General features: G+C 44.0%; 1 protein-coding gene across 4 annotated transcripts in view; it reads right to left on the bottom strand.

Annotated features, from left to right (window-relative positions):
* The window catches only part of RALGAPA2 (Ral GTPase activating protein catalytic subunit alpha 2), a 3,672,963-nt gene that overhangs the window by 1,034,891 nt on the left and 2,624,879 nt on the right, over positions 1-13,193 (bottom strand). For all 4 annotated transcript variants that reach the window (XM_069608069.1, XM_069608071.1, XM_069608070.1 and 1 more), the window contains one exon: positions 6,933-7,088. In XM_069608069.1, coding sequence (XP_069464170.1) covers positions 6,933-7,088 — 156 coding nt within the window. The remainder of the gene's footprint in view (positions 1-6,932; positions 7,089-13,193) is intronic.

Below are 13,193 nucleotides of genomic sequence, written 5' to 3'. Positions count from 1 at the left end.
CTGCCAAGTCAACCTAATCCTCAAGGAAGAACTATTATGCAACAGCGCGAAGATTTGGACCATTCTCAACAGAAAATTCCACCGCAGAAGTTTCCTCCAATGAGTTTCCCGGCTTACTTATCAAAAGGCACTCGACAGGTCTATGGATGCCATGTAAACCAGGCCCACCACTCCCTTTTTTACCACTGCCGTCAGGTGAGAGATTGAGAAATTTAGGGAAATGCCCATACCAGATCGAAAGACCACCTGATATCTGGAGAGAAGATTTAATGATTTTATCTGTTGAGAGTGATCTCTCAGGAGTAAGGAAGCAAACATTTTACTTGATGCATCCAATAAGGCAAACGGCCTGAAATTCTTTGGGTCTGTTTGTTCGCCCTGTTTATAGATTGCTATCACATTTGATTGCTGACAAGTACTAGGGACCCTGCCCGTTGGGTAAATGCTCTCAAATAAGGTCAACAAAGGATCCAGCCATACCTCTGGATACTGATTTAGGAGCATAAGAGGAATTCCGTCTGGACCTGCGGCTGCAGAGGCTTTCGCTCTCTCTATGGCCCACCGAAAGTCCTCTTCCCCCCCATGGACAGGCCCCCCAATCTCTCTTACCAATAGTAAGACAAACAGTCGAATGCCGCCTCCGGTCGAGAAAATTTCTCTCCGTAAATAAGCCAATCAAGTATGTTCAGGTATCTCACAACCCATCTGAATGGAGGGACCATTGGTGGTTTCCTTAACCGTGGACAAAAAATTGGCATGGTTATTTGCCACCAAATTTTGAAGTATCGCCTGGTTAGATACGATATGGGACTCTCACTTTTGATTGAGATAACCAGTCTCCTGTAAAGAGCTTGGATTTTGCTCTTTACTATAGCATATTCAAAAGGTGACAGAGGGTAGCCACAGGCTTCTCTGTCTTGCCTTTTATGTTTTTTTGCCAATACCATTTTACTGTAATATCGATGACTATGAATTTCATCACTGTTACACTTCCCCTTCTTTACCAAAAGTCCAAGGCAGTTATTCAATGTATGATTCAACATCTCTACCAAGAAGCTTCCTGTCAAACGTCCCTCTGACTTTACCCTACAATCTAGTATATTCAAAAAGGTTCTACATGCTGTTACATTTCATCTCACTGTCAAGCCACCCCTTGCTGGTGAGATGAAAGCTGCACCTGGCTCAATTGAAAGGAACTTGAAATACACTTGCAGCTAAGTAACAAGGGCAAATGGTCACTACCTGCAAGCGGACCCCTGGGAAAAGGGTTGCAGCGAGATAACAAGGAGGAGACAAAGAAGTGATCAATCCACAATCTTTTAGTTCCCCTAAACAAGGTGAAAAATTGACCCAGAGCACCTTCTCCAAGCAAACAAATCCTCAAATCCCATTTGTACAAATGGTTAACCCATGCAATAGCTGGAACTCCCTCACCAATGGGGGATTGAAGGACCACACATCCTGTTCTTTAAACCTACAACCCTCTGCACAACAGGAATTGAAGTCCACCTCCAAAATAACAGTCAGCGTTACTCCCACCCAACCACCCCACCAGTAGCCTATCCAAACCCTCCATAAAACTGTCACTGGGTGCGATGTGGGATTCCAATATATGTTGACAAAAATAACCTCTACAGCACTACCCACAAATTACACACTTACTGCCAAGAGGTAATTCGAGGGAGTCATGACCTCTTGATGGCAACACATCAGCCTTGAGTTGATTGCAATCACCAAACCCCATTGGGGATGGCCCCTAGTACCCTTAATTGCCACCTTACAGTATGTATAAAAGCCTTTAAGCGCACAAGTGCTCCTGGCCATAGTCTCCTGGATTAAGAGTCTACTGGCATCTCCCACACATCTGTATATGCTCCTGGTTAAATGTATAAAACCACACACATTCCATGACACAATTTTAAATCCACCATCCTAAAGGGCGTTATTTGATAGTCTAGCTTTAGAAAACATTTGAACAGCTGCTTTCAACCAAGACCAGTCCTCCAAGGTTACTGTAGTAGACCCTGTCAGTATAGTTGAACTCGAGGACTGGGCATCCAACTTAAGGATGGGCTTATTGGGAGTCAAAAAGTCTTTCAACGCCACTGGAGCATTGAGGTCAGATAGTTCATAACCGACCACCCTCAGCAGTTATCGTTCCTTCCAAACAATTTGTGCAATTAAGTTCGATGTAAAGTGACAAACAGATCTGTTGGTCCCCGATTTCGGGAATCCCATCCGCACAATCATCAGACCGCAAAAGCATTCTCTGATGGAATTTCCTGAAACCCCCTTAGCATTTGCGTTCTGTTCATAGAGTGTTGGGCATTTCCCCGTGACACAAATTCCCATCCCATGAGAGTGCCTTGAAATAGATCTTCCCTGCTTTGGTCATGAGTCGGTCTGGGACTAGGAACCAGTATCAGAGGCTCTATAAATAGCATCGATACCAGGTGCTTGTGCCATCTTTGGACTTGAGACCAGTGTATTTTGAGGAAGTTGGACCGAGACTGCTGAAGCAATCTTTTCCACATTTTCCATCGGGCACCCCAATTGAGTTGAAGTGGATGGAATGGCGTACCCCAGAAATGTTATCTTGCTTTGTACTGACGATACCTTCTTCTTGGATCTCACCGCTTGAAACATAGATGCGTCTGGCACTGCAAGCAAGTTTAAAGGGCATTGCGGCTGTTTTTCAAGTGCTATATCCTTGACTGTATCACTATCCGATAGTTTACTTATGAAGTACTGAACCGTTTTCCGCTTATTCAAATTTGGGTGTGGAAGATTTTAGCTTTTTTGCTTTTGTTGTCCCTTTCTTTTTTTCCGTTGTCTTCTAGAATTTTGATGATGAAAACCCTTGTTGGTATTAGAGAGGGAAGTTTCTGCAGCAGCCAGAACTCTATGTCCATTTCGTCTTTTCGAACATCCCCATCGACATGAACGGAGTCCCCTTCCTTGTTTTGAAAATCCAGTAGGACCGGAGTATCCGGAGTCTCATTTTGATTCAGCAAGAAGTTGACAGATTGCACAAGCACATGCCCTTCTGGCACTTCCCAAGTGGCCTCTTCAGCAGCCGTGCGCTCAGGAGAAATGATTTCCAAGGCCAAATTTTTCAATGCGGGAGAGGGATGTAAGCACTTTGATCCATCCAGTAATAAAGCAATATTAGAGTTCAGAGTTCCCAATTTCCTGGCATTGTCCTGAACGATATCTTTGATATCATCATACAACCTAAGCAAGGACTTTAATACAAGATGTAGGGCCGAGATAGATGCTGGCCCCAAAGAGTCCATTTGTGGCATCGCCGTTGAGTTATTTCTCATTTCCATGCTGCTAGGTGTAAAGAGGTCCCTGCTCATAGGTCAAGGATGGATTTCGGGTTCCCTAAAAATGAACTCTGCAGGTTTTCTGGTAGGGGTTTTGAGTACAGACCCAATGGATCGCCAGCGGGTTTTGCCCCCATGGTGTTAGACCTGTAACCTCTGTTGGTAACTCCCTCCACTTTTTCACACAGCCTTTCAAAAGATTCATCCAGTACCATAGACTCATTCAAGACTGTTACAGGAACTGATTGTAAGACAGACAGTTCTCTTTCCTCCACTGCCATGTCCACTTCATGTGTGAGCGCCCCCTCCTTTATAGAGGTCCTTGGACCAACCACAGGGGAGTGTGAGCTTGATTTTTCAAACTCCACCGTCGGTGTTGAACAAAGTTTGGACCCGGTCCCTGCCATATTTATCAAACAGGGATTTGCAGCATCATTGAGTACTTGCGTGAGTAGAGTTCTGCGTTTGGGCACCAACAGATGACCTGCCCACTACCTGTGAAAATAGGTGGGGAGAAGATGTCTGACGTAACTGTGGATAACTTCTCTCTCCTCCTTCCCTTTGCTCCAGCTGGTTTGATTCCACACTGTTCAATATCATAGTCTGACGGATCTGGCGTTTTCCCTTCTTTAAGAACCGCAAGTCCCTTTTCAGTAATCTGAAGTCTCCCACTCTGTAATTTGGGTATAGACATAACACAGTTATGGAAAATTGCACATACAACGCTGGACAGTGGCTCGCTCACTCCACATAGTACTTACAGTGGCGCAGGAAATACAGCTTCAGAAACCAGCCAATCAATACTCTGTCCCTGCTTCTCTGTGCCCCTCGAGCCACAAGACCAGAAAACCACTAAACAATTCACTTCTCGAATCCGCGCACACTCTGCACTATTGTGGTGGTTAAATGCTACTCAGCATACTTGCTGGCAACAGACACTCCTCCCAGTAGAATAGAGAGTGGAAAGAGACTCCGAGCTGGATACTGTTCGTATTCAGTTTCCTTCACTATAACGTAACGTAAAGCACTCAACGACCTAAAGACCAAATCCACTTCTCATTTAGTAATTTCTGTGTTTACTACTTTAGAGACATGAGGAATTGAAGGGAGTTGGAAAGTATAACGGGCAAGTTAGAAAGAGTTGCTTCTGCATCTTGTGGTGTGGCTGAGTAAATGATATACTTGACGTAAGATTTCGGGATCAACACAACTTGTATTAGTAACACGTTTCTATATTCGAATAATGCCAAATGTGGCTATAACCAAATAGGTTATATTATAAACATGACTGTGCACAAGAGATCACAAAACCAATTTGGGATTCTTCTTCAAGTGGCTTTCACCTACTTCCAAATCAATAAATTGCCTTGTCTCACTTGACCAACACAAAAGAGGTGATGGCTGCAAGGTTTAGAGTTAATCTTAACCTCCGGCATTGCTCTTGGTAACCCTTCAGACCACTGTTCATCGCCTGCCACGCTATTACAGAAAGGGGAAAGACCACATGCAAATCAGGCTTGGTCCCACCCCTAAAGGTGCAGTCAAGCCTAAACTGCTTTGTAACATCCCTTCTGCAGAAGGCCACAAGCAACCCCAGACATGTTTCGGCCTCATTGGGTGTCATCCGTGAGGTGTAGCTTGGACCTGAAGGCCCAGCAGGCACACGAGCCATGTCTGGGAATACCCATCCCACTTGGGGCGACTATAGAAACACTCACTTGAGACATCTTAGTTTACAACATAGTTCCCCACATGAAGGCAAACAAAAAGTTCAAACTCTAATCCTAGTGAGTCCTGTGGCCCCCTGCTACCAATACTCAAGTAACAGAAATGTTCCAATGCTTGACACAAACAAAAAAGTCTTAGACCTACTCTTAAAAAATCGATCCATAATATAAACATAACAAAAGCTGTCTGGGAAGGCCTTCCACCATTATTCACAGTCTGGCTCATTGTCACTACAGCCTCTCTGCTCTCACAGGTTTCTTCACACTTTCTAATGGTTCTGTCTCATTAGCCTTTCCTCAGCCTTCTCACTGTTTCCTTTGGGCTTCCACTAGTCATGTGGGTTCTCAAACGATCCCTTCTAGATCTGAGTATCACAACTGACAGTTGCTGGGTCTTAACTTCAGACCAGCTTCACAATAAACCCCTTCTGTACCTTGGTCACACAACCAATCCCTCCTAGACCTTGGCTTCACAGCTGGTTTTCACAACAGGCCCCTCCTGGACCTTTGCTTCACAACCTCTTTAGGGTTGCGATATTCTGCCCTCCTGCCACAGGTTCATCCCAGATATCATAGGGTTGCTGGTCGATCACCTGTGGCTTCAGCCTTCCAATTCCCAACAGGTACCCTATGGATACATTCCTCTTACAGGGGCACAAAGTGGTGAGGGGCTTGTATCCTGGCTTTTTTCAACTGGTTCCACAGTGTATTTGCATTCCTTCACAGTGCCTGATTTTGTTCAGTCTGGTCATCGCAAATCTCCTGTGATTAAGGGGGTGGCTCTAGCCATGTCTGCCTCCTCCAGGAGTCTTTTCTCCTCCGTGTTCCTGATTCATTGTATCCTCTCTGTCTAGGGTGTTGCTAGTCTCTCTGGCCCTTGGTAGGTGTTTTGTAATTGAGATTTGAATTCTCAGAGGCAATTTTCGGGAATTGCATGATAGGCTCTTTTAACTCTTGTTTAAATGTTATTAGTGGGGTCTCTGTATTGATTCATTACTTCAGAAGCATTAGCGTGGGCCTATGATATTTTAAATTTGAATTTGTAGTGCCATCTCAGTTCTCCCAGACACAGAAAGGGTCTCTGCATTTACCAGAGTCGTCTGTGCTCCACTAGTTTGCCTCTTAGCCCACATCAGGCAATTTAGCAGTCCTGAGCTGTGAAATAGTGTTTGCTCAGTCAAATGATGGTGGTATGCTACTTTGTTAGTTTCTCTGGAGCTCACAAATTCCACACAAAACTACAGTTCTTTACCAGTGCATGAAGGCTTCTCCAGGTTCTGGTCTTGGGCACTGTTTTCCATGGCACCCTGGGTGATTTAGTTTGGCTGATCTAAACACAGCAGTGGGTCACCCTTTTGGGCATTACCACATCTCTGGGGGTAGAGCGAGGCAGCAGGACCTCACCTCATCCACCCTCTGTGAGGCACATTGGTAGAGTTGGGACTAGCTCAGTTCCTGGTGGCTCACCTCCCCCACATGAAAGGATGGGGAGTTCTGATAACTCACCACAATCTACATGTCTTTGGGGCAGGTGCCGGGGGAAATGAACAAGGTGGGTAGATATAATGGAACTTTCTGAATATGGAGGATTGCAACTTGGTAGACATGAATTTTAATATCTGGATTGTTGGGAAAATGTCTATCCTTCAACAGTATGCTACTTTTCTATTCAAGTGGATAAAGGGAATACTACAGTTTAGTATGCTTTAAAGGAACAATGCATTCTTTTCAATTTTCCACACAATCCTTGTATGTACTGGTACTTTATTATTCTTTTTTTTCAACCAAAGAAAAAAGAGTTTTGCCAAGGCAACCCAAACATGAACTTGCTACAGCTACTTAAAGAGCATTTTATGTAAGTTATAAAATAATTTACCTTTTTGGTCAAGGAATCTTCTGAATCAGAGGACATTCTAGTAGACACATGGAAAATTACTTCCACAGTAGAGGTAGCATAATAAGGTGCAGTTTGTCCAGTGCTTCCATTTCGTTGCAGTCCACCCATAAATCCACAATGAGTAGAAAGATCAACCTTTTTGAAAAAACAACACACGTTTAATGGAAAATACATTTATAAATCAACATGAACTGCTGAATAACCATTTACAAGACAAGGTTTTAATATGTGTAGGTCTCAGAACAAACACACCTATTTCACTCCCATTTCTCCCTCCAATACCACAATCAAAAATATAGCTTTTAGATTCCCAGACAAGCCTGATCCACTGATCAGGCGTGTGCAGCCACAATAATTGCATTTCAAGACCAAGAGCAATACTTTTAGCAATGACTATTATTCTTTTGCGACACAATATAGTAACGGAAACAGCCAATTGCAATTATTTTCCCATACAACTACTATCCAGCAGTAAGACTGGATTGCATCTTATCCCATGACAGTGCATTATTTTTGACCCACCCTGTGGTTCATCAGTTCTAAGGAACCAGCGGGTCACTTGAAAAACCTGCTTGATTGAGTCTGAGAAAACAGTGGGCATTACTACTATAAGAGGGCTAAGGGATCATCATCCTATCCGCTTTGGTGATGCTTATATGATGTCTCGAGTCAGGGGCGGGACCAGAGCCATTTGCTAACCAGCAGAGAATTGACCCTTTGCCCGTAAGACCCACCCAACCGTTAGTCCCTTTCTCTGCAGACAGGACCAGACTTGCATTGAGTGCTTTAAGCACTTTGCAAGGTTGCCCACTACATTTTTTGACACCCCACACCCCCTTCTGGATGCAAGAGAAAAGACCAAACCCAAGAAGAGAGTTATGCACTCCCATGTGACACACTGAGTGTAATACCGAGAATTCACATTTGAGTCCCATGCAGCATGCCTGAGCAACACAGGAGAAGGCTACTGGAACAAAGAACAACATATTTCGGCTGTCAAGGGTTGCACATCAGACTGGAGATCCAGATGCCACTACGTCTTGAGGAAGTCCTCAGTCTAGTCAGTAACTTCTGAAAAGCGCAGCCTAGAAAGCATCATTGGTGCTCCTCTCAGTCCAATCTTACTGTCCTAGGCTGGGCCTGCATTCACTCCACCGGCTCAGTGGTCAGCCCCATAGGTTAGCCATATTTTAGCTTCCCTTTTTGACCACCATTACACTCGCATCGGAACCACTCTCCATTCCTGGGCCAATTTCTTTCAGAACTCCATTACACCCTATGGAGTCTATCTCAGGGATGGGCCCGAGAACTCAACCAGGTCCGGCAGACAAGTCCATTATGGCTCATCTCCCTAATTATATGACAGGATCCATTGAGGGACTCCTTTAAGGATATTGGTTTGAAGATATTACCACAATATACTGCTGTAACTCCTCCTGCCGAGTCAGCACAAAGGAACGAGCCAGTGATTGTTACTAACAAAACATCAGAGGATCCATCTCCTTCACTGACCCCAGTCTGTGCCTCCCAAGAACCTCCTAGTGTTACTATTAATGGTGTGCCTGTCACAGAAAATGAGAGTGAGGCGGATACTTTATTTACCTTTGGACACTGTAAACGAGTAGGAAGACTAGGATGAAACCCCCACAGTTGGTGAAGATATTCCATGAGAATTTCAGGAGCTAACCCCATGCTTGATACTCATCCAGCAGAGGCGGGTGTCGAGGCAGACATGCTTTCACAAACTACAGACAGGACTGAGTCTCCTCTTCAGGTAGAGGTCATCAGGAAAGCAAATTGAAGAATATGGTAAAAGCCTTAACTGTCCCATCCTTTTAACAAAAGGCTACATGCTAGGTACCGCCAAGTACAGAGAGAAAAATGATGAGTTGGTTCAAACTCAATAAAATCAGAGGTGGTATCTGCCTGTCCAGCGCAGGGCATGCCCCCTTCCTCTTACTTCAAGCTCAGGCCAATTTGAGGTGTCCCACCATCAGGAAGGAAAGAAAAAGTCATGAATGGCTTAGCAGAATAGTGTTTTCGAATAGTGCCTTACATGTGCGACAGGCCAAAGCACACACCATATTGGCTTCCTGCAACTGCCAAATATTGATAATGATACAAGACTTTGCAGCAGATCTTACTATTAACCGCAAAGAACAATTCCTTGCAGGTCTTAGATAAGCAAAGGCCAATGCACTCAACATGCTTGAGTCAGCTGCAGGACATGTAGACCCGGAGGCAAGAGGGATGTGCTTATGTATTGATATAAAGAGAGAGGTCTGGCTAAAAAGCACTTCGCTACTACCAGAGGTTCAAGAGAATGTAAGGGCCTTTTCCTTTCGATGGTCTTACCCTCTTATACACAACAGAGGAGGACCTTAATAAAGAGAAGACTCCTCCACAGACAGGGAAAGGTTAATTTGCCAACTATACCAAGCCTATAAATTAGCTCTTCCTTGCAACAGAAGGACAACTGCACTAGTAGGAGGGGTTACAGTGGATTCCCAGCTAGAGTCGGCAGCCGGCCCAGACAGGGGCAGTCGCGTTGAAAGCACCACAGGACAACTGATAACAGGTCATTACCTCTTTGTAATGTTCTTTCTGTTGGATGTTCCTCTTAGAAATATTAATCATCTATGACATTCCATCTCCAGGGCCTGCTGCCTTTGAAAACATTTTCACCACCAGGGGCACAGCGCAGCATTGCTCTATGTAGTTATGTGCCGAACGTTAAGTCTGGCCAGAAAATATGGAGCCACAGCGCCCCATGAAATCAGTTCTACCCTTTCTTTTCCGTAAGTACTCAGCCACGGAGGTACTTTATAACAGATGAGGTGTACATTATCGGGACAGGTTGGGAGGGCGATGAGGAATCCGTGGGAGGAACATACATCAGAAATAACATAACCAGGAGCCAAGTAATTTGTTCTTCTAATGGATTCCTTCCTTCCACAAAATCATCCTCTATGATAGTCTACTGTCGCAGTACATACATCTGGAGGCAAGCGAGAGGACACCACCTAAACCCGGAAACTCTGTAAAACTGCTTTACCAAAGAAAGCATGCTGCCCAGATATTGAATCCAAGCAGTAATGTTTTGTAAACATATGTAGTAAAAACCACTTGGCCGCTTGGCAAATGTCAAAAACAGGACCCTTCCCATCCCCAGCAGGGAAGAGGTAGCAGACAGGCTTCTAGATGAATGAGCCCTGGGACTCTAAGACTCATCCTTCCCAGCCTGATATGAGCATTCCAAAATGCAGAGGTTGATCCACCTTGACAGGGTCTGCTTAGTCACAGCCCTGCCATTGTGGGCACTAGCATAACCCACAAAGAGATAATCATTGTTCTTGACATGCCTCATCCAAAAGAGTTGGTAGCTGAGGGATAGCAAAGGGTCCATAGTGATGCTATCACCCCTTCATCTTGAAAGAGCGAGATGGATGAAAAAACACAGGAAGATGGAAGTCTGGCAAAATCTAAGGGAGGAAGGACGGCTTCACTCTTAAAGTCACCTTCATCCTGGAAAACACTAAGAGGTTTAAAAGACAATACCTGGAGCTCACTTACCAGTCTCATGAATGTGATGGCTGTCAGGAAACTCACCTTAATGGTGAGCAACTTTGATGAGCATGAATGCAGGGGCTCAAAATCAACACTATATTGAAGTTCCACGCAGGGAGGGCAAATTGGTGTGGTAGAAACTGGTTGCATAAGTCCCGCAAAAATGGTAGAAGTGTGGATTGTGAAGAAAAATCCTAGCTTAGGGGCAGTGATAGAAGTGTACCAAAAAAGCAGTGGAACTGTGACTCAAGTATAAAGGAAGGGAGCAACGTGTAACCTATTTTTCAAGGGTTGCAGTCATGCTGGTTGACATCCAATTGAGTTGAAACCGATTTCAGTTTAGCTATATCTGATATCTTGTGGCAAAATAGAGAAGTGTGCCTTAACTTCACAAAGAACAGTTCCGCAATGGTGTACATGGTTGCAAAAAGTAGCGAAGCTGTTAACAGTAAAAAATGCAAGTATTGGCACACCGCTCCCGCTCACTTCGACCACTGCTTAGGGGTCCCTTTTAAAAGATCAAGGGGGCCGTCAGGTCACCCTTCTCAGTGCCAAATTGTAGGCCTGCCCTAGAACACGAAAATAGAAAATCCAGAACGGTTAAGGTAAGAAAGGTGAAAATGTACCAACCACTCTCTGGAAATTAAGCCAATAATGTACGCATCCTCTAGACATAAATAGATGTAGTGGCTGGCTTCTGAGCAGAAAGGAGTACATCCAGGACATCATCTGACAATTCCCACTGCTTGCATTGGAGCCACTCACCAGCCAAAAATTAAGGTGCCGACTGCTGAGGTTCAGATGGAGGACCTGCCACTTAGACTGGGACAGTAGTTCGACTCTTTCTGAGGAGCAGAGGGCAGATGGACATGTTCAGAAGCACCGGATAAGAGGTCCTCCATAACCAGGCTGGAGAAATCAAAATCAACACAAACTGAAACTGCTGCAGGTACCAGACTGTCAGCAGAATGACTGGAATCAGCTGCAAAACAGAGAAGATTAAAATGCCACTCGACCGTTGTTAGGAAAGATTTCCATTTATGTGTAATTTTCCCTCCAGTTGTGAACCCCCCCCCCAACTTTTTGCTGTTGTTTGATCATCCTAGCCTTACTTTTTCAAAAAAGGTAGCCGGCGCTCCTCTCCAGAAAGAACATGGCATGATAACCTGTTCTGAGACGAGAGTTTGCAGCACACGCTTTTTGCTCACTGTACCTTTCACAGATGGGAAATATCCATTTGCATATCAGTCTTTGTCCCGCCCACATGGGCAGTCCAGCACCAAAATGCTATGGCAATTCCTCTCTGAACAAGAGTACCAACAGCAACCCCATATAGCCGGACATTTGCCAGTGGAGCGCAGCCTTGTGCTGCACTCCACTGGATTTTCGCTCACTTTTGTTGTGGGGAAACTGACATGCCCTTAAAGACAGTCAGTACTGGGAGACTGATTCCCTTAGCCTTTCACTTTGTTGTGTAGAGGAGGAGCCAAATACCTCTACCACAAGCTCTGTCCCATGTTGCCTATATGTTGGGAACCAGAACTTGCAACATGTGCAGTACCAGTGAGGAGGCCTGTACCGCAAAGAATTCTTGAGACGAGTTATCCATTGAGAAAACCATATATGCATTCACAAAGAAATTATGGTCTTCTGGACAGAGTTCCAGAAGAAGTGTGAAAATGGAGGAGAAAGAGGAATTTTTTTAATTTGTGTTATTTATTTGAGTTTTAAATCCCAACTGTTTACATAGCAAGATATATAAAAACTGAAGAGATTCTTTCAGAATTATTCAAAAATACAAGATGTATAAAAATATATAAAAGGGTTACAAAAAAAGCTGTTCTTTTACATTTACCGCACACTTAAAAACAATATAGGTTCTGAAAGGAGAATAAATAAGCAGAGAAAAGCATACAAAGAAAAAACACTATCGAAAGAACATAGAAACATACAACTCAAGTTACACCATTGCAAACTAAGCCAGTTTGGGGGTTTCTTCTTCAACTACTACCTTCCTTAGCTTCTCCAGGATTTTGTATAGGAAATCGGATAGTGCTAGTATGAGACTCTGTACTTGCCCACCTATCAATCTAACCCACAGGGTCTCACTCCTGTGCAATGTGTCTAAATAGCTTACCCTTTCTTCCTTTAAGGCATCACATCCCATGACCAGATGTTTTGTGGTTTGTTTAAGATCAGCAATACCATATAGCCTACAGCTTCTATTTTCTGTACCCCCGTTCCAATTTCCCATTCTCTAGAGGGTGGGCATTTGATTTAATCAAAAGCGGAGATATAGTTGCCTCCTTCTTGGGCACGGGAAGATAAGCAGTTATTTCGAAACCTGTTCCCTTTTGTAGACCAGTTTTGAATATTCCCTATACAAGCTATACTTTACTAATTCATCTGATGTTTTCCCCCAGTCATGTTGAAATAGCTTTTGCTTTACTTTGGCTTGATTAATTATCAACTCCTCACTTGATGAGCCAATTTTACTTAATAGTTTGCTCGTCTCAAATTTCAGTCTGTCAATAGAAGTTCCTGAAGTACGCGTTTGTGTTTTGCCCCATTTTTCATACAGAGAATCCACAGGTGGATTTAGCAATTTTGCATAACTCGTTAATTTCCTCCATGTTGCCCTGGTGGCAAGTGAGATTAACCCAAACGTGTGCT

Source organism: Ambystoma mexicanum, chromosome 4q, assembly GCF_040938575.1.
Source record: "Ambystoma mexicanum isolate Mex_15411 chromosome 4q, UKY_AmexF1_1, whole genome shotgun sequence".
NCBI classification, from domain to species: Eukaryota; Metazoa; Chordata; class Amphibia; order Caudata; family Ambystomatidae; genus Ambystoma; species Ambystoma mexicanum.
The sequence above is the reverse complement of the archived record's forward strand: the minus strand, read 5'-3'. Positions and strand labels throughout refer to the sequence as shown.